At 38.9% G+C, this 22,612-nt stretch overlaps 1 protein-coding gene across 9 annotated transcripts in view; it reads right to left on the bottom strand.

Moving 5' to 3' along the window:
- Positions 1 to 22,612, bottom strand: part of BLOC1S6 (biogenesis of lysosomal organelles complex 1 subunit 6) — a 61,870-nt gene that overhangs the window by 13,816 nt on the left and 25,442 nt on the right. For 8 of the 9 annotated variants that reach the window (XR_009051354.1, XR_009051357.1, XR_009051355.1 and 5 more), the window contains exon 2: positions 2,347 to 2,488. Coding sequence is in view for 5 of the 9 variants with exons in the window: in XM_057722151.1 (XP_057578134.1) it covers positions 2,347 to 2,488 (142 nt within the window). In the remaining 4 variants the exon portion in view is untranslated. Of the gene's footprint in view, positions 1 to 2,346; positions 2,489 to 12,868; positions 13,088 to 22,612 lie in introns of those variants that run through there. The other variant, XM_057722150.1, reaches the window with a different exon arrangement.

Genomic DNA, 22,612 nt, shown 5'->3' with positions numbered 1-22,612 from the left:
GAAAAATCAATCTATGTAACCCACCACATTAACTGGTTAAAAAAGAAAAATCATATGGTCTTATCAATTGATGCAGAAAAAGCATCTGACAAAGTCCAACACCATTCATGATTAAAAATACTCTTATCAAACTAGGAAAAGAGAGGAACTTACCCAACTTGATAAAGAATAACTAAACAAACCCTACAGCCAATACCGCATTTGTGGTAAGAAACTAGATGCTTTCCCCCTAAAGATCAGGAGCAAGGAAAAGGATGTCCACTCTCACTACTCCTATTCAACACTGTACTGGAAGTTCTAGCTAATGCAGTAAGACAAGAAAAGGAAATAAAAGGTATACAGATTGGAAAGGAAGAAATAAAACTGTCTTTGTTCACAGATAACACGATTGCCTATGTGGAAAATCCCAAAGAATCAACAACAACAACAAAAACCCAGGAACAAATATGTGAATATAGCAAAGTTTCAGGATACAAGATTTAAATACAAAAGTCAGTTGCTTTCCTATATACCAGCAATGAATAGTTAGAATTAAAAATCAATACCATTTACAGTAATCCCTGTCAGATGAAATACTTTGTTATAAACCTAACAAAATATGTATAGGATGTATAAGCAAAAACTATTAAATTCTTATGAAAGAAATAAAAGACCTAAATAATGTATATTCCAAGCACATGGAATAAAAAACTCAATATTGCTAAGATATCAATTCTTCCCAACTTGATCTATAGGTTCAATGCAATCTCAATTTAAATCCCAGCAAGCTACTTTGTAGATATCAACAAATTGATCCTAAAATTTACATGGAAAGGCAAAGACCTATAATAACCAACACATACGGAGGAAGAACAAAGTTGAAAGACTTACATTACCAAATTTCAAGACTTACAGAAACTACAGAAACCAAGACAGCAGTGTGTCAGTGAAAGAACAGATATATTGATCAATGGGACAGGGTAGAAAGCTCTTAACAAGACCCACATATTTCTCTTTTTTGTTTCTCTTTAAGTTTACTTATCTTTCCCTAATACTCTTACTTCCCTAACACTCTAATTTTTCTAACAACTGCTGATTCATCACATTCAATTGTTATAAACAGTAGCTGATTTCACCATCGTCATCACTGTCTGCACGCCTAGGAAGATAAATGGCGTTATTGAATACTAAATTCTAGCCAATGTCCTCATCAACTAAACTTTCCAATTAAACTTTGATTCCCAACTTCCTATAAATAGTTATCCAGATATGTTTTCTTTGCAGAGTTTCTTACCTTCCTTCCGTCTATCATACATCACCCAAACTCACCCACAAAATCTTTGACTTTCTGCCACAAAAACTGACTGGTGTTAAAATATAAGACATACCACACACTGGGGATAAAAAAATCTTACTTGGAACTAACAGAAAACTAAGAATGTTACCAACTCCCTTAACTACAGTCAGGTACCACATGTAGTAGAACACAGTATCACTTTTTTATATTCATTTATTATCTTCAAACCCAAGGATTACACTAGTTACTAAGATTTATAAAATGGACTCGTTGTTGATTATTCCTCTCCTTTTGCTCTAATAAAGCCCTTTGAGACCAGCTTTCAAAGAGTAAGTCTTAGAGCAGCAGCGGTTCACAGCCAGTTAAAGCTGACCACCACAGAAAAGAAATAATAGGCCAGCTTGGGCAATCCAGAGAGGTCCTGACCCAGGAGGAAGCAGAAGCTCAGGCTGCTGTTTCTGGGTGAGAACTGATAAAGTCAGAGTGTATATTTCTGCACACTGATTCACCTTATGGATTGCATTCTTCCTTATTCTGTTCCTCTCTTAGTTTATTCTCCAATCCTTTATTTAGCTAGTAGAGTTATAAACTAGGAATGAAATGGGTCATCTCAAAAAAAGATAATTAGGGATTTCTGGCAACTCATGTGAACCAGCAACTGAAAACAAATGCGACTCTTATGGAGGCAATTTTGCAACTCTACTCAGAGACAGGTGTATACCCATTCCCAACGTTCCCAAGAGGCGATACTTTCCTAAACTAGTGGTGAAACACCAAAACTAATCAAAGAGTCTAAATAAGATTTAGGGGTACTTCTTAGAAGAGATCAAACACTCTAGGAAGATTCATTTCACTTTTTACATTTAGATTACTTTGTAATCTAAATTACATGTATACTATGTAATTTAGATTACTCCATTCCCATTTGTTATCACAAAAGATAGAGAAATACTCCATTGCATTAAATGTTACAAAATATTATCCCTAATACGGTATATGCTTTACTTATACTGTAAATTATGACTATGGCAGGGGAGAAATGAGTGCATCTATGGTTTTTTTCAGCTCACGTGAGTTCCTGGAGAGCTTGTTTTGATCTCTGCAAATCTGGTAAGTAGTGAGAAAGCAAGCCTTCTGCCAGTTGCTCCACAGCTTTGTCTTCTATGGTCAAGTCCTCTATTAACCCTTCATCTGGAGAAGTGTCACTTAAACCTGTCCCGAAGCAAAAAATCAAATTTAGGAAGCTTTTAAATTGACATGGGGTAAGAGAGTAGTAGCGAGGGAGGAAAGGATGCTGGCAGTGGAGTTCAGAGCACACATACAGAAGGAAACTACAGGTATCTTTTTTTTTTTTTTTTAACTTTTACCTTCTGAGTATCCTCTAAAAATCAAGTTATGAGCACTCAAAAAATATTTTTAAGCTACTAGTACAAGGTAAAGTCTAGCTTAAAAGAACATTAACACATGCAAAATTCCATATGTGTATGTATTTTTCAGAGTAAAGGATTTAGAGTTTTCAATGAATTATTAAAGGAGTCTGAGGCCTAAAAGGAAAGAACAGTTACCGAATGGAAGCAAGAAATTCTTCTTTCCAAAAGCTTGCAGAAATTACATATATTTTAAATGCAATGCCTAAAAATATTTTTTTCAATTCTATGGAAGTAATATGGGTCAACATTATTTTGCATATACTTTGACATATTAATTACATGTAAAAGGAGGGCTGTTTTGTCATTTGTTAGAGAGCAGGAAAAAGATTTTCTAAGAATTTCTCCTCTCTTGAGATTCAGAACCTTAATTTACCATAAAAAATAGTGTCTAATAATTATCTTGTGTGTAAATCTAGATGTGATGCCAAGAACTATTTTATTCATATTTTCCTTTGAATAATAACAGTGTAAGCATTGTGCCAGGCATTCAAAAATGTCTAACATGAATACCCACCAATCACTACTCCTACAAAGAAAAGTACAATTTCTAAACAGGGTTCAATGACTGGTTTGTAAGATCTTAGAATCACTGGTTTAGAATTTAAAAAAAAAAAAAAAAGTGAAACGGTCACACTACTACATTTGTACTCCAAAAGCATTTTTAAACTAATATTAAACTCTGAAACACATCTCTTTAATCATAATCTGGTAATAATCTGTAACATCAAATTAGATCATTATATAGAATTGCTTATAGCTCATTTGCAAGTATAGTTTTTACCACAGATTTAAACTTCGGCAAGACTGAGGAAAACAACACGCTGTCATATTCAAAATTAGCTTGAGATCAAAATAAAATAGTATGCTTCTTATTTGGATTCTGAGAAATATATGAACAAACTTTGGAATTCTCTAGGTTGCAAGGCAATATTCAAACAAGTAACAGCTAACTAGAAACTGAAGCACTCCACAAGTGAAATAAAAATATGATGGGAAAAGTGAAGCATTTATGGATATTGCCATTGATGCTCCATCAGATGGGAAGTGAATTAAATATACCTGATGATTAATGCCATTGCTAAATGTTTGATTACGATAACAGTGCAAGCAGCAGCAACTCTCTTTAAAAAATATAGAAAACATAAGTATTACAGATAAACAGAAACAACCAAATAAAGATATTTAAACTTCAAGGAATAACAACCAACACATCTTCCTTAAACTATATATACATTTTAACTCACAGACACCACCCCTCCTTACCTTGCTCCAGTCTTCTGGTTAAATTATTGGAAGAGTCTAAGTTACTTGTGTTTTTACACACATTTATTCGCTAAGTTCAAGGTACTTTATTGTTGGAGACAAGAAACATTTGCTGCATGTACATTTTATGTCCTAGTTTTTGAGGTTACAACAATAAATTAGGCAAGTCCCCTTCCCCAAAAGGGCTCAATACAGCGGAATCAGAGAATGTGAGAAGTGCCATAGATGAGAGAAAGATCACTTTCACCAGGGATATCAGGGAACAACTCCTAAAGGAGGTGTGGGCATTTGAGCTAAAGCTTGAAGAATGGACAGAATTTTCCTTTCTTTCTTTTTTTTTTTTTGCTTTTCAAGTGTTACTCATTGTACAAACTTAAAATACAAAAGAAGGGGGATAACTTGAAAATTAAAAAACTCCTTCTCACAACCTTACTCCAGACAGTGTCACTCTAGAGTTTCTTACATAGCCTTCAAGAAATTGTCTTTGCATACCCATGCTTAAACCCTGTTTTTATAGCAAATGAAATATTGCTTATACTGTTCTGCAACTTTTCTCATATCATCTGTATCAACATGTATGAATACTCCATTCTTTTTTTTTTATAAATTTATTTATTTATTTATTTTATTGGCTGTGTCGGGTCTTCTTTGCTGTGCGCAGGCTTTCTTTTAGTTGCGGTGAGTGGGGGCTACTCTTCGTTGTGGTGCGCGGGCTCTTCATTGCCATGGCTTCTCTTGTTGCGGAACACGGGCTTTAGGTGCGTGGGCTTCAGTAGTCGCAGCACATGGGCTCAACAGCTGTGGCTCACGGGCTCTAAAGCGCAGACTCAATAGTTCTGGTGCTCGGGCTTAGTTGCTCCGTGGCATGTGGGATCTTCCTGGAGCAGGGGTCAAACCTGTGTCCCCTGCATTGGCAGGCGGATTCTTAACCACTGCACCACCTAGGAAGCCCTACTCCATTCTTTTTAACAGAATAGAATTCAACCATATTTTGTTTAACCAGTTTCCTATTGTTATGGACTAAGTGTTAGTGTCCTCCCCCAAAATTCATATGTTGAAGCCCTAACCTCCAATATAATGGTATTTGGAGGTGGGGAGGTCTTTGGGAAATAATTAAGTTTAGATGATCTCTGAGTGTAGGGTCCCTATGTTGGGATTATTGACCTTACAAGAAGAGGAAGAGAGATCAGAACTCTATCCTTCCACCATATGAGGAAACAGTGGAAGGCAGCCATCTGCAAGGTCAGAAGAGGGTCCTCACCAGGAACACATTTTGCCCACACCTAGACCTTGGACTTTACAGCCTCCAGAACTTCAAGGAATAAATGTCTGTTGTTTAAGCTACCAGCCTATGTTATTTTGTTATAGCAGCCTGAGTAGACTAAGACACCTACATAAAATAAGACAACTATTTCACTTTTTGCTATTTCAAACAAGCTTGCAGTGAGCTTCCTTACTTGTCTTTGCATATTTATATCACTGTCTTTGCATATTCATGTCACTGTTTCTGTAGAATAAATTCTTAGAAATAGACTAATGGGACAAGGTGTTTATGCATTTTTAATAGACATTACAAAACTGTTTTCCTAGGAGATGGCACCAATTTATACTTCCATCAGCAACCTATGAAGGCTACTATTTCCAACTGGTAAGAATTCTAAGGCAGGAGAGGAAGGGATGTAATATGGGTAAAGGAAGCAGTGAGAGGAAAGGTGGGAATATAGGATTGCTCTGGAGAGAGAGGTTAGTTTGGGGTGTCTGGAGCACGAGAGATAATGCAGTAGTGAGCTCTAAGACCATGTGGCCAGCTTAGGGGGACCCTGAGTGCAAAGCTAATGTGTTCGGCCCTTAGTTTAGAAAGGAGCCATTTAAGGTTTCCAAGCACGGAAATAACATGTTGGGAGTTTTATCTTGGGGCAGTGATGTGACAGTGGGACAGATGGGATAAAAGAGTAAGAGACTGGATCAAGATGCCGGAGTAGGAGGACATGCACTCACTCCCTCTTGCAAGAGCACCAGAATTACAACTAACTGCTGACAATCATCGACAGAAAGACACTGGAACTCACCAAAAAAGACACCCCACATCCACAGACAAGGGAGAAGCCGCAATGAGATGGCAGGAGGGGCACAATCGCATTAAAATCAAATCCCATAAATGCTGGGTGGGTGACTCACAAACTGCAGAACAGTTATACCACAGAAGTCCTGAGGGTTCTGAGCCCCACGTCAGGCTTCCCAACCTAGGGGTCCAGCAATGGGAGAAGGAAACCCCAGAGAATCAGACTTTGAAAGCTAGCAGGATTTGATTGCAAGACCTCCACAGGACTGGGAGAAATGGAGACTCCACTCCTGGAGGGCACACAAAAAAGTGTGCTCACCAGGACCCAGGGGGAAGGAGCAGTGATCCCACAGGAGACTGAACCAGACCTACCTGCTGGTGTTGGAGGGTTGCCTGCAGAGGTGGGGGCAGCTGTGGCTTACTGAGGAGATAGGGGCACTGGTGGCAGGGGTTCTGAGAAGTGCTCATTGGTGTGAGCCCTCCCAGAGTTCACTGTTAGCCCCACCAAAAAGCCTGTAAGCTCCAGTGCTGGGTCACCTCGGGCCAAACGACCACCAGGGAGGGAACACAGATGCACCCATCGGCAGACAAGCAGATTAAAGTGTCACTGAGCTCCACCGACCAAATCAGATTAAAGTTTTATTGAGCTCCGTCCACCCAGCCCAACCCACCATCAGTGGGTGCTTCCTGATGGGAAGCACCCACAAGCCTCCTAGACAGCTTCCTCCACAAGAGGGCACACAGCAGAATCAAGCAGTATCAGCAGTATTTCATCTTGTGGAACTGAAAACCACAGCCACAGAAAGACAGAGAAAATGAAAAGGCAAAATACTTTGTACCAGATGAAGGGACAAGATAAAACAACAGAAAAACAACCAAATGAAGAGGAGCTAAGCATTCTTCTGGAAAAAGAATTCAGAATAATGATGGTGAAGATGATCCAAGACTGAAATAAGACTGGATGCAAAGATTGAAAAGTTGCAAGAAAAGTTTACCAAAGACCAAGAAGAATTAAAAAACAGAGATATACAACACAATAAGTGAAACGAAAAATACACTAGAAGGAACTAATAGCAGATTAACTGAGGCAGAAGGGCGAATAAGTGACCTGGAAGACAGAATGGTGATCATCACTGATGCAGAAAAGAATAAAGAAAAAAGAATGAAAAGAACTGAAGACAGCCTAAGAGACCTCTGGGTCAATGTTAAACGCACCAACATTCGCATTATAGGGGTCCCAGAAGAAGAGAGAGAGAAAGGACCTGAGAAAATCCTGGAAGAGATTATAGTTGAAAACTTCCCTAACATGGGAAAGGAAACAGCTACCCCAGTCCAGGAAGTGCAGAGAGTCCCAGGCAGGATAAACTCAAGGAGAAACACGCCAAGACATATAGTAGTCAAATTGACAAAAATTAAAGACAGAGAAAAGGTATTAAAAGCAACAAGGGAAAAATGACAAATAACATACAAGGGAATTCCCATCAGGTTCACAGCTGATTTCTCAGCAGAAACTCTTCAAGCCAGAAGGGAGTGGCATGATATATTTCAAGTGATGAAAGGGAAGAACCTACAACCAAGAATATTCTACCCAGCAAGGATCTCATTCAGATTTGATGGAGAAATCAAAAGCTTTACAGACAAGCAACAGCTAAGAGAATTCAGCACCACCAAACCAGCCCTACAACAAATGCTAAAGGAACTTCTCTAAGTGGGAAACAGAAGAAAAGGACCTACAGAAACAACAACAAAACAATTAAGAAAATGGTAATAGGAACATACATGTCGATAACTACCTTGAATGTAAATGGACTAAATGCTCCAACCAAAAGACACAGACTGGCGGAATGGATACAAAAACAAGACCCATATACATGCTGTCTCGAAGAGACCCACTTCAGACCTAGGCACACATACAGACTGAAAGTGAGGGGATGCAAAAAGATATTCGGTGCAAATGGAAATCAAAAGAAAGCTGAAGTAGCGATACTCATATCAGATAAAATAGACTTTAAAATAAAAAATGTTACAAGAGACAAGAAAGGACACTACATAAAGATCGAGGGATCAATCCAAGAAGAAGAGATAACAATTATAAATACATATGCACCCAATATAGGAGCACCTCAATACATAAGGCAAGTGCTAACAACTATGAAAGAGGAAATTGACAGGAACACAATCATAGTGGGGACTTTAACACCCCACTTACACCAATGGACAGACCATCCACACAGAAAATTAATAAGGAAACACAAGCTTTAAATGACACAATAAATCAGCTGGATTTAATAGATATCTATAGGACATTACATCCAAAAACAGCAGATTATACATTCTTCTCAAGTGCACATGGAACATTCTCCAGGATAGACCACATTTTGGGTCATAAATCAAGCCTTGGTAAATTCAAGAAAACTGAAATCGTATCAAGCATCTTTTCTGACCACAACACTATGAGATTAGAAATCAATTACAGGAAAAAAACTGTAAAAAACACAAACACATGGAGGCTAAACAATATGCTACTAAATAACCAAGAAATCAATGAAGAAATCAAACAGGAAATCAAAAAATACCTAGGGACAAGTGACAATGAAAACACAATGATCCAAAACCTATGGGATGCAGCAAAGGCAGTTCTAAGAGGGAAGTTTATAGCGATACAATCCTACCTCAAGAAACAAGAAACATCCCAAATAAACAATCTCACCTTACACCTAAAGAAACTAGAGAAAGAAGAGCAAACAAAACCCATAGTGAGTAGACGGAAAGAAATCATAAAGATCAGAGCAGAAATAAATGAAATAGAAACAAAGAAAACAATAGCAAAAATCAATAAAACTAAAAGCTGGTTCTTTGAGAAGATCAATAAAATAGATAAACCTCTAGCAAGACTCATCAAGAAAAAGAGGGAGAGGACTCAAATCAATAAAATTAGAAAGGAAACAGGAGAAGTTACAATGGACACTGCAGAAATAAAAAGCACCATAAGAGATTACTACAAGCAACTATATGCCAACAAAATGGACAACCTAGATGAAATGGACAGTTTCTTAGAAAGGTATAACCTTCCAAGACTGAATCAGGAAGAAATAGAAAATATGAACAGACCAATCACAAGTAATGAAATTGAAACTGTGATTAAAAATCTCCCAACACACAAAAGTCCAGGACCAGATGGATTCACAGGTGAATTTTATCAAACATTTAGAGAAGAGCTAACACCCATCCTTCTCAAACTCTTCCAAAACATTGCAGAGGAAGGAACACTCCCAAGCTTATTTTATGAAGCCACCATCACCCTGATACCAAAACCAGACAAAGATACTACAAAAAAAGAAAACTACAGACCAATATCACTGATGAATTTAGATGCAAAGATCCTCAACAAAATACTAGCAAACAGAATCCAACAACACATTAAAAGGATCATACACCATGATCAAGTGGGGTTTATCCCTGGAATGCAAGGATTCTTTGATATATGCAAATCAATCAATGTGATACACCATATTAACAAACTGAAGGATAAAAACCACATGATCATCTCAATAGATGCAGAAAAAGCTTTTGACAAAATTCAACACCCATTTATGATAAAAACTCTCCAGAAGGTGGGCACAGAGGGAACCTACCTCAACATAATAAAGGCCACATATGACAAACCCACAGCAAACATCATTCTCAATGGTGAAAAACTGGAAGCATTCCCTCTAAGCTCAGGAACAAGACAAGGATGTCCACTCTAGCCACTACTGTTCAACATAGTTTTGGAAGTCCTTGCCACAGCAATGATAGAAGAAAAAAAAATAAAAGGAATCCAAGTTGGAAAAGAAGTCAAATTGTCACTGTTCGCAGATGACATGATACTATACATAGAAAATCCTAAAGATGCCACCAGAAAACTACTTGAGCTAATCAATGAATATGGTAAAGTTGCAGGATACAAAATTAACACACAGAAATCTCTTGCATTTCTCTACACCAACAATGAAAGATCAGAAAGAAATTAAGGAAACAATCCCATTCACCATTGCAACAAGAAGAGTAAAAAACCTAGGAATAAATCTAACCAAGGAGGTAAAAGACCTGTATTCAGAAAACTATAAGACACTAATGAAAGAAATCAAAGAAGACACAAACAGATGGAGGGACATACCATGTTTTTGGATTGGAAGAATCAACATTGTGAAAATGACTATATTACTGAAAGCAATTTACAGATTCAATGCAATCCCTATCAAATTACCAATGGCATTTTTCACAGAACCAGAACAAGAAATTTTACGATTTGTATGAAAATGCAAAAGCCTCGAATAGCCAAAGCAATCTTGAGAAGGAAAGACAGAGTTGGTGGAATCAGGCTTCCTGACTTCAAGCTATACTACAAGGTTACAGTGATCAAGACAGTATGGTACTGGCACAAAAACAAATATAGATCAATGGAACAGGATAGAAAGCCCAGAGATAAACTACGGTCAACTAATCTATGACAAAGGAGCCAAGGATATACAATGGAGAAAAGGCAGCCTCTTCAATAAGTAGTGCTGGAAAAACTGGACAGCTACATGTAAAAGAATGAAATTAGAACACTTCCTAACACCATACACAAAAATAAACTCAAAATGGATTAAAGACTTAACTGTAAGGCCAGACACTACAAAACTCCTAGAGGAAAACACAGGAAGAATACTCTTTGATGTAAATAACAGCAAGATCTTTTTTGATCCACCCCCTAGAGTAATGGAAATAAAAACAAAAATAAGTAAGTGGGACCTAATGAAACTTCAAAGCTTCTGCACAGCAAAGGAAACTATAAGCAAGACGAAAAGACAACCCTCAGAATGGAAGCAAATATTTGCAAACGAATCAACAGACAATGGGTTAATCTCCAAAATATATAAACAGTTTATCCAGCTCAATATCAAAAAAACAAACAACCCAATCAAAAATGGGCAGAAGACCTAAACAGTCATTTCTCCAAAGAAGACATATGGATGGCCAAAAGGCACATGAAAAGCTGCTCAACATCACTCATTATTAGAGAAATACAAATCAAAACTACAATGAGGTATCACCTCACACCAGTTAGAATGGGCATCATCAGAAAATCTACAAACAGCAAATGCTGGAGAGGGTGTAGAGAAAAGGGAATGCTCTTGCACTGCTAGTGGGAATGTAAATTGATACAGCCACTATGGAGAACAGTAGGGAGGTTCCTTGCAAAACTAAAAATAGAACTACCATATGACCCAGCAATCCCACTGCTGAGCATATACCCAGAGAACATCATAATTCAAAAAAACACATGCACTCCAATGTTCATTGCAGCACTATTTACAATAGTCAGGACGTCGAAGCAACCTAAATGTCCATCAACAGATGAATGGATAAAGAAGATGTGGTACATATATACAATAGAATATTACTCAGCTGTAAAAAGCAATGAAACTGGGACATTTGTAGAGACATGGATGGACCTAGAGACTGTCATACAGAGAGAAGTGAGTCAGAAAGAGAAAAACAAATATCAAATATTAACACATATATGTGGACTACAGAAAAATGGAACAAATCAACTGGTTTGCAAGGCAGAAATACAGACACAGATGTAGAGAACAAACATATGGACACCAAGTGGGGAAAGCAGGGAGGGCTGGGGGGGAATGAATTGGGAGATTGGGATACCAAATTGTACACTCTAAATATATGCAGTTTACCATAAAAAATAAATCATAAAAAAGTAAAAAAATTTTTTAAAAAAGAGTAAGAGACTGGAGGTGGGCTAGCCTTACAACTGTTGTTGTAAAGGTGAAAATACAAAGAGGAGATGGAAATTGTAGAGTAGAATCCCCTGGACTAAAGAGAGGTAGAAGGCAAGTGGGAGGAAAGAGTCAAGAGCAATGCCAAAGTTTCAAGTGATAGTGACTTGGCAGCATTAATAGGATCAGACATCTACTTTTATTTATATACATACTTTACGTGAGACTGGTGCAAGATAACAATGCCAAAGTACCCAGCAAGCAGATGGAGGAGCAAGCAGAGAGGGACCCAACCTGCACTTATATACAAGGAAGTCATATTTATAGAAGCAACTTATGAAGGTGTGAAGAGAGGGAGATCAGTGAGGAAAAGCATGACCAAGAAAGGCTGAGAGCACTGTTTTGGGGTAACTCCTATATTTCTGGAACAGGAAGTACAAGTAAAGGTACATCCAAAGCCCTGCAGCCTTTCTCACCTAGGGTTTCTCATCTGAACCACAGAACACAGAAACTGCTTTGAGTGACTATCTTCTCAATTCTCCCAAAGAAGGTACATATATAGCACCATTATGGATGCAGAGCAAGTCGATCCATTACATTCAACAGATACTCTACGCCATTAGGGTTTAAATCTCTCCTCGAACTCGGGCTGAGAAAGACTGCTGGAAGAGGGACGCAGTAAGGTCAACAAGCAAGACGAGCATATCATGAGTGACTGGTCAATAATACTGGATACATCAATTCTCTGAATTACAAACCAATCATCCTCCTTGAAAATTCATCCTCAACCACTAACGTGTAACCACTAACAAATAGCCAACAGTGTGCTGGAGTCAATACACAAACTCAGAATACCGTCACCATCAACCCCTACCAACAGCACCCCAAACACCGCTCCCCCCAAGTCTCGTTTCCGGCTCCCTCCTCTGGGCAGGAGGGCCCGCGAGGTTCCCTAGTTCCGCGCAGGGGCCAGAGCCCCCCGGCCGCAGCTGCAGAAAACATCTTACTCCCAAGGGGCGGCCCGGAGACCCACCCACTCGGGTCCCGGGCGCCCGCCCCGCCCCACAGCACCTACCCGGCGTCGGGTCTCCGGCCTCCGGGCCGTCGGGTGGACCGGCCAGGATCCCGTCCAGGGAAGGCGGCCCAGGGACACTCATGTCCCTCCCGCTGGGAACAGGGAAGGGGTAGTTGTACAGACTGTCAGGCGCAGTGAGGAAGGACCCGACGCGTCCAGAGCCCACCCATGTATAAGCGATGGTCGCACGCGGAAGTGACGGAAGCGGAAGACGGCAGGCTCCGGGCACGTGACCGCGGGCCCGCCCCGCCCCCATTTTGCCTCCTCCAGCCACCCGCCTCCCGCGCGGATTCCGCGAGGAAGTCCTAGTCGGGTTGGTGGGTGTCAATAGAGTCAGCTGGGCGGGGCTTGCGTCCCCGCCGCTGATGGTGGGGGCTGAATAAAAGGGGCAGTGACGGTAAAGGGACTGCTCCCAGGTGGGTCTCGAAGACGGGCCAGCTCTGTGTTGAGCCTGGGCGAGCAGTCGGACTTTGTTCAGTGGCCCAGGCGTAGCTTTTCAGTTCTGTATCCTTGTTAAGGGAACACCTTAGGAAGAAGGACTGCGTACTTTCCCTGCGATTTGGACCCATAAAAAAATTCAATGTTATCTCTCTCTTCAGCCTCGCTAATTGGGGATTTGCCAGGATTCATCTCTCCTCTTGTTGATGTAGGTGAACGATTTGAGCCCCTGGTTGCAGCATCTATGTACTGAACAAATTCAGCCAAATAACCGGAAACTGCACTTGCTGAGATCCTGTGGGATGATGTCATGAATTTTGATGAAAAACACTTAGAAATGGGCAGAAGGAGCCTCAGACCAAATAAAGTGATCAGCTATGCCCTCCTTACCTTAGACCCTCTCACTTAGACTGTAATAGTGGCCTCCTAATTTTGCACCCGAAAAGTGCCTGTCCAGACAATTTTCTATGCTGCAGGCAAAGCTGTTCTCAAAAAAATGAGAATTTATGTCAAGCTTCAGAAACTTGCACCTGCTCCTCATTGTGAGTGCATTCACACCCCTTCTTCTTTTGGCCTTCTTTCCTCTCAAGATTAGCTGCTCCTTACTCCCTGTGGTAAGCAGATAATGCCCCCTCCAAAGATGCCCACAGACTTCATCGCTAGAGCCTGTGAATATGTTGTTTCACTGCAGAAGCATAATTAAGATTGATAGTCCCATGACTGTAAAATAAGTTATCTGGGGTTATTGAGTGTGCCTAATGTAATCACAAGGGCCTTCAAAATTGGCAAAGGGAGGCAGAAGAGAGTCAGGAGGGAGATGTGAATATGAAGAATGACTAAAGAGATGCAACATTGCTGGCTTTGAAAGTAGAGGAAGAGGGTTACTGGTGACCTCTAGAAGCTGGAAAAGACAACGAAATAGATTCACTGCTAGAGCTTCTAGAATGGAACTCAGCCCTGCCAACCCCTCAGTTTTATCCCAGTGAGAGCTGTATTGGACTTCTGACCTACAGAACTCTAAGATAGCAAAATAGGTTCTCAATGAATATTTGTTGAATAAAGTATTGATTCTCAAGCCCCAGATTCCAAATATCTGTAATCTCCAAAGTCTGAATCACACAAGATGGCACTTGATAAATGCCTGGTAACCTTACTTGATTGTTAGTACTATCTCTGAACTAGATACTAAGACCTTTTGGAATAGACCCTTGTTCTACGGGTGGTCTGTAACCTCTTTATCTCTTAGCACAGTATTAAGCATATTACTTGGATTTTTAAATGCTGGTTATTTAATGGATGAAATTATTTAAACATTAAAATGTTAAGAAAAAAAGAACATTTAAAAGAATGAATGTTCTTTTAAAGCATCTTAACTTTACTTAATGTGACAAAAATGAATCAGGCAAACAGACAAGGAGGACTTTCTGCCAGACCCACACTGCTTTACTCTTTCTCCTTTTCCTTCTTTACTCCCACAGATTTCAGCTCAATGCATCTAGTGCTTGTTGAGGACACTCTGTGTTCCAGCCTCCATTAATCAAATACTGTGCAACTAGCACTGCATGTGACACAGAACTCAAAATCAAAAGGTTGGAATTTGATACCAAGGAAGTAAACACATTTCATTGAGTTATGTACTTCTTTTGAAATGGCTTGCATCTCCCTATTGCTAGTGGCCACTCTCTTTCATGAACCAAAGTTATGCTCCACTTCAAACAGCTGAGTACCTAAGACTGGACTTAGGCAATGTAGGGTGTTAAAAAAAAAAAAGGTAAAAATTCTTGTTTCTGTCCACCATTAACTTATATTCTACCAATTACACATAGTAGAATTAGAGAGTATGACAGTAAAATACTAAATTATGTGGAACAGGCCTAGAAGAACATAAAATACATAGTGAAGTCATATTGGTTTCCTATTGCTGCTGCAACGAATTGCCACAGACTTGGTAGCTTAACACAATACAAATTTATTACCTTAGAGTTCTGGAGGTCAAATGTCCAAAATCAGTCTCTGTGGGCTAAAATCAAGGTGTCAGCAGTGCTAGTTACTTCTGGATGCTCTGAGGAAGAATTCCCCTGCCTTGCCTTTTTTAGCTTCTGGAGGGCAGCCACATTACTTGGCTCATGGCACCACATCACATTGCCTTTTCTCCCTCTACTACCATTGTGGCATCGTCTCCTCTCCTATTCTGATCCTCCAGCCTCCTTTTCATAAGGACTCCTGTGATTACATTGAGCCCACCTGCATAACCCAGGATACTCTCCCCATCTCATGGTCCTTAATTGAACCACATCAGCAACGTTCCTTTTGCCATGTAAGGTAATATTCACAGATTCTGGGGAATTGAAAGTGGACACCTTTGGGGGGCCATTATTCAGTAAGCCACAGATGTGCAGTTGTGTAGTGCACGATTGGGAAGTAACTAGAGAAATTTTAAAAACCTAATTGAGGAAATTAATCTAAGCTGTACCTTGAAGGATACGTCAATGTAATATGCAGGCAAAAACTAGTAAAGCCTCCCAACAGGAAAAACAAAAATGCCATAAGTGGCAAAAATATACTTCAGACTCAAGGACCTCAAGGTGCTGTCTTTTCGGGAAGACAAGAATAACATAGATTAAATGGTTAAGGAAAGAACCTAATGGAGAAAGGTGTTGTATAATCTTTTAGATCAAAAGAACTTACAAAGAAAAAAGATAACACAAAATGTAGTCACAGAGCTCTGGAGAAGTTAGTCCAAAGAAATGATACCTAGAAAGAACTAAATGCTGTATATATTCATAGCAAGAGGAAAGTAAGTCCATTGGATTTCAAGAACGTTGAAATTCAAAAGAGGGAGAGCAAATCTAATGCAATAAATATACAAAAGCTTTTATCCATTTTTCAGTTTTTCTGTTTTCCCAAAATTTCCTACGTTCTTTATTTTTGCTAACAAAAGAGGAGTAGGTAGATAGGAGACTCAAGTAAAGAAAAAAATATGTTAATACATGAATATTTTCTATTCCTTCTATTGATCAGGGTGTCCTACTTCAGAATGTGCTAAGATTTTATTAAAAATCGATCCCAGTTTGACCTAATTCTCTCAAGGGATTTGCTTGTCCCTTCCCCTCATCTCTCTCCATCCTTTTCCAAAAATGAAAGAAAGAAGGAGATGGGGGGACAAAAAAGATTTGAGCAAGAAAGATGCAGGGACCAGGGGCTGCAGAGAAAAGGGATGGAAAAGGGGAAGATATACAGGAGAACGATGTTACAGACCATGACCTTATCCTTCTACTGGTTTAAAGTATGGAAAATTTGAAAACATTCATACAGGGTGATGTGCTTGCAAAATAATAAAAAGGAAAGAAGGGACCTGAAGGTAGAAAATCAGAGAAGTTGGGGTGTTAAAGAAAAATAGTTCACCATTTTGTCTATGGTTAACCAACCTGAAAAGGTATCTCAAGCAGTTTTAACCACTTTTCTTATATTTACATGAGAAGTATTCTTTCACATTAGCAAACTACTAAAATTCTTCCACCCAGTACAACTCTGCTACACTTCCATATTCCTTTCTTGTATTATCTAAAAAACATATTCTTCCACGGACTATTTCACCAACACATTCTCCTAACCTTGCCACCAAAAAGTCTGTAAAACATATGCCGAGGTCAAAAGCAATGGCTTTTGACATTTTAAAATAGACTTTTTTAAAAAATAGCAGCTTTAGGTTCACAGCAAAATTAAGAGAAAGGTGCAAAGATACCTTCTACCCCTACACATGCATTATCAACATCCCCCACGAGGGTGCTACATTTGTGATGACTGATGAACCTACATTAACACATCATTATCACCCAAAGTTGACAGTTTACATTAGGGTTCACTCTTCATGTTGTATATTCTATAAAACTGGACAAATATACTGACATATATACCACTATAGCATCACGCAGAGTAGTTTCACGGCCCTAAAAATCCACTGTGTGGACTTCTCTGGTGGCACGGTGGTTAAGAATCCGCCTGTCAATGCAGGGGACACAGGTTGGATGCCTGGTCCAGGAAGATTCCACATGCCTCGGAGCAACTGTGCACCACAACTACTGAGCCTGCGCTCCTAGAGCCCATGTGCCACAAGAGAAGCCACCACCCTGAGAAGCCCATGCACTGCAATGAAGACTAGCCCCCGCTCATAACACATAGAGAAAGCCCACACGAAGCACGCGCGCAGCAGTGAAGACCCAACACAGCCAAAAAATAAATAAAACTTTTTTAAAAAATCCTCTGTGCATTGCCTATTCATCTCTTCCTCCCCTCCAATCCCTGGCAACCACTGATCTTTTCACTCTATAGTTTTGGCTTTTCCAGAATGTCTTATATTTGGAATCATATCGTAGGTAGCCTTTTCAGATTGGTTTCTCTCACTTAGCAATATGCATTTAAGGTTCTTCCATGTCTTTTCGTGGATTGATGGCTCATTTCTTTTTGGCACAGAGTAATAATCCATTGTCTAGATGTAACACAGTTTATTCTTTTACTACTGAAGGACATCACTGTTGCTTCCAAGATCTGGCAATTATGAATAAAGCTGCTGTATAGATGCAGGTGCAGATTTACCTAACTCCTTTAGGTAAATACCAAGAAGCAAGATTGCTGCATCATATGGTAAAAGTGTGTTTAGTTTTCTAAGAAACTGCCAAACTATCTTCCAAACTGGCTGTACCACTTTGCATTCCCACCAGCAATGAAAGAGAGTTCCTCTTGCTCTACATCCTCGCAAGCATTTGGTACTGTGAGTATTCTGAATTTTGGCCTTCTTGTAAATGTGTAGTAGTATTTCATAGTTGCTTTAACTTGTATTTCCTGATGATATATGATGTGGAATATCTTTTCATATGATTATTTGCCCTGTGTATATCTTCTTCGGTGAGATGTCTGTTCTGATCCTTTGCCCATTTTTTATGTGAACCGATGGATTTAATTAAGTTTATGTGGTAATCATTTTGCAGTATATACATATATCAAATCATTATGTTGTATACCACACACATATATATATGTTATAGGTATATAACATATACAATGTTATATGTCAATTATATCTCAATAAAACAGGAAAAAACATTTTACTGTACTTGCTTTATCATGTACCTGTTTAGCCACATATCAATATATTTTCGATACATTTCGAAGTGAATTGTGAATATCTGTTTCCTACATTTTAATAAATATCATTCATTTATATCAAACATTTATTGAGGTCTACTATGTGCTAGACATTGTTTCATGTGTACAGAAAGGGTCACTTTTTTTTTTTAGACTCTTTATTGGAATATAATTGCTTTACACTCCTATACCAGTTTTTGAGGTACACTAAAGTGAGTCAGCTGTATTTACACATATATTCCCATATTCCCTCCCTCCCACGACATCCTCCCACCCTCCCTGTCCTGGCCCTCTAAGGCATCACCCATCATCGAGTTGATCTCCCTTTGCTCTTAAGCAACTTCCCACTAGCTATCTATTTTACATTTGGTAGTGTATATATGTCTATGCTACTCTCTCACTTCGTCCCAGCTTCCCCTTTGCCGCCCCCACCCCCCAACCCTGTGTCCTCAAGTCCATTCTCTGCATCTGCATCTTTATTCTTGCCCTGTCACTGGGTTCATCAGTACCATTTTTTTAGATTCCATATATATGAGTTAGCATACGGTATTTGTTTTTCTCTTTCTGGCTTACTTCACTCTGTATGACAGAATCTAGGTCTATCCACCTCATTACATATAGCTCCATTTCATTCCTTTTTATGGCTGAGTAATATTCCATTGTATATATGTGCCACATCTTCTTTATCCATTCATCTGTTGATGGGCGTTTAGCTTGCTTCCATGTCCTGGCTATTGTAAATAGTGCTCTTTGCCCATTTTTAAATCAGGTTGCTTGTTTTCTTGTTGTTGAGTTCTTTGTATATATTGGATAACAGTCTTTTATCAGATATGTCTTTTGCAAATATTTCCTCCTAGTCTGTGGTTTGTCTTCTCACTCTCGTGATAGAATTTTTTAAATGAAAACTTAGAAAGGAGCCTAGGACAGTATGATTCCATGTATAGAGGGCAGGTTCTCAAATCTCCCACAACGTCACCTGATCAGTTTTGATATTTATAGGTAGGAGCACCTTTCTGAAGTATGCAGCAGTGGAAATGGCAAAGGATTTGATGCCAAAAGACATGTTTCAATCACAGCTAAGACATTTATTAGCTGTATCAGTTAGGATTTTTTTGGTTTCAAATGAAGAAGTCCAAACCTGCCTAAGCAAAACCCAGGAGTTGATCCAGCTTCAGGGATCAACTATAGCTATATTCATTTCCTCAAATAAAGTCAGGAATGTCTCTCTCTCTCTCTCTCTCTCTCTTTGGTTTTCCACTCAGCTTTCCTCTGTATTGGCTTCACTCCAGAAGCTCTCTCTAGAAAATAGCTCTAGATTTTCATGGTCCTTACAGCTCCCAGGTGAAGCCAACTCATTCCTAGAATTCAGGTATTTCAATCTCTTTTTTAAAAAACCTCAAATTACTTGGATCACATGCCTGCCTGTGCACCAGTCTCTGCATCCTGGGGGATACAGGGGGATCTGATGGGCTAGTGTGGGTCATATGTAACAGAAAGAGGCAAAGTCCCTTGATTGACAGCCCTGCCAGGAGTTACAGAAAGGTACAGGTGTAGATCCTTAACGGAAAATCAGAGTCATGTTACCAAAATAAGGAAATTGGCCCAACCAAAGCAACAGATATCAACTATATCAGTTATGAAATTTTAGTCAAGTCACTTAATCTCTCTGTTTTTTCCCGTCAGTAAAAGAGACAGGGAGATGATAATACCAGACCCATTACCTGACATAGTTCTTGCGAGAATCACTCAATAAGACATGAAAAGGATCTATAAGATGTGAAGCACTATTGCAAATAAAAGCAGTCCATAAGTATGTATTATGTGCCAGAAGAAACAGTATTATTTCTGTTATTAATGCCTTCTTTATGTCAAATGACAAAACTAAAACAAGTTAGTAACAAGTTTGATGTCCTTTAAGGGAAAACAGTCCACAGATTGGGGGAGTACAGAGCCTTTTGCACACTGAGGGATTTAGGGCAAGGGCAAGTTTTGTAGAATATTAGAAGAGGCAACATTGCACAGCAAAGGAAACCATAAACAAAACGAAAAGACAATGCACAAAATGGGAGGAAATATTTACAAATGATGCAACCAACAAGGACTTAATTTCCAAAATATACAAACAGCTCATACAACTCAACAACAACAAAAAACCAATCAAAAAATGGGCAGGAGGCCTAAATAGACATTTCTCCAATGAAGACATATAGATGGCCAACAGGCACGTGAAAAGATGCTCAACATCGCTAATTATTAGAGAAATGCAAATCAAAACTACAATGAGGTATCACCTCATACCAGTCAGAATGGCCATCATCAAAAAGTCTACAAACAATAAATGCTGGAGAGGGTGTGGAGAAAAGGGAACCCTCCTACACTGTTGGTGGGAATATAAATTGGTACAGCCACTATGCAGAAAAGTATGGAGGTTCCTTAAAAAACTAAAAATAGAGCTACCATATGATCCAGCAAACCCACTCCTGGGCATGCATTTGAAGAAAACCATAATTTGAAAAGATACATGCACCCCAGTGTTCATTGCAGCATTATTTACCATAGCTAGGACATGGAAGCAACCTAAATGTCCATCAACAGAGGAATGGATAAAGAAGATATGGTACATATATACAATAGAATATTACTCAGCCATAAAAAAAGAAATAATGCCATTTGCAGCAACATGGATAGACCCAGAGATTGTCATCCTGAGTGAAGTAAGTCAGACAGAGAAAGACAAATACCATATGATATTGCTTATATGTGGAATCTTAAAAAAATGTACACATGAACTTATTTACAAAACAGAAATAGAATCACAGATGTAGGAAACACTTATGGTTACTCGGGGGAAAGGGGACAGAGGGATAAATTGGGAGATTTGGATTGTCATATACACACTACTATATAGAAAATAGATAACTAATAAGTACCTATTGTACAGCACAGGGAACTCTATACTCTGTAATGGCCTATACGGGAAAAGAATCTAAAAAAGGGTGGATATATGTATGTGTGTGTGTGTGTGTGTGTGTGTGTGTGTGTGTGTGTATATATACATATACATATATATATATCTGATTCACTTTGCTGTACACCTGAAACTAATACAACATTGTAAATCAACTATACTCCAATAAAAATTTTTTTAAAAAAGATACGTGTACCCTAATGTTCATAGTGGCACTATTTACATTAGACAAGACATGGAGGCAACCTAAATGTCCATCAACAGAGGAATGGATAAAGAAGATATAGTACATATACACAATGGAATATTACTCAGCCATAAAAAAGAATGAACTAATGCCATCTGCAGCAACATGGATGGACTTAGAGATTATCATATTGAGTTGGCCAAAAAGTTCGTGCAGGTTTTTCCGTAAGAATGAACTTTTTAGCCAACCCAATACTAACTGAAGTAATAAGAGAAAGACAAATACTATATGATATCACTTATATGTGAAATCTAAAAAATAGTACAATTGAACTTATTTACAAAACAGAAATAGACTCACAGACATAGAAAACAAACTTATGGTTACCAAACAGGAAGGTGAGGAGAGATAAATTGGGAGTATGGGATTAACAGCAGCATCATATCATATATAAAATAAACAAGGGACTTCCCTGGTGGTCCAGTGGGTAGGCCTCTATGCTCCCAATGTGTGTGTTGGGGGGGGGCGGGGGGGAGGGTTCCATCCTTGGTCGGGTAACTAGATCCCATATGCATGCCACAACTAAGAATCTGCAAGCTGCAACTAAGAAGCCCGCATGCCACAGCAAATATCCTGCATGCCACAACTAAAAATAAAAAAAAAAAAAGATAAACAACAAGGGTTTATTGTATAGCACAGTGAACAATATTCAGTATCTTGTATTAACAATAAACTATAATGGGAAAGAATCCAAAAAATGAATACAGATATATACACATCCATATATATATATGTATGTATAACTGAATCACTTTGCTGTGCACTTTAAACTAACACAATATTGTAAATCAACTATATCTCAAAACAAAAAAACTTTACAAGTAAAATAAAAAAGAGGCAATGTGGAAACAGGGCATGATTGGCTAGAAAGTTGGGGCTTTCTTATAAGGCTAGCAGGTCCTGTTTTTCTAGCATAAGGTAAGATAGCTACAGCTGAGTTGGAGGA

The sequence above is a fragment of the Hippopotamus amphibius genome, chromosome 2 (assembly GCF_030028045.1).
Source record: "Hippopotamus amphibius kiboko isolate mHipAmp2 chromosome 2, mHipAmp2.hap2, whole genome shotgun sequence".
Lineage (NCBI taxonomy): Eukaryota > Metazoa > Chordata > Mammalia > Artiodactyla > Hippopotamidae > Hippopotamus > Hippopotamus amphibius.
Note: the sequence above shows the minus strand (reverse complement) of the source record. Positions and strands in the feature narration are given on the sequence as shown.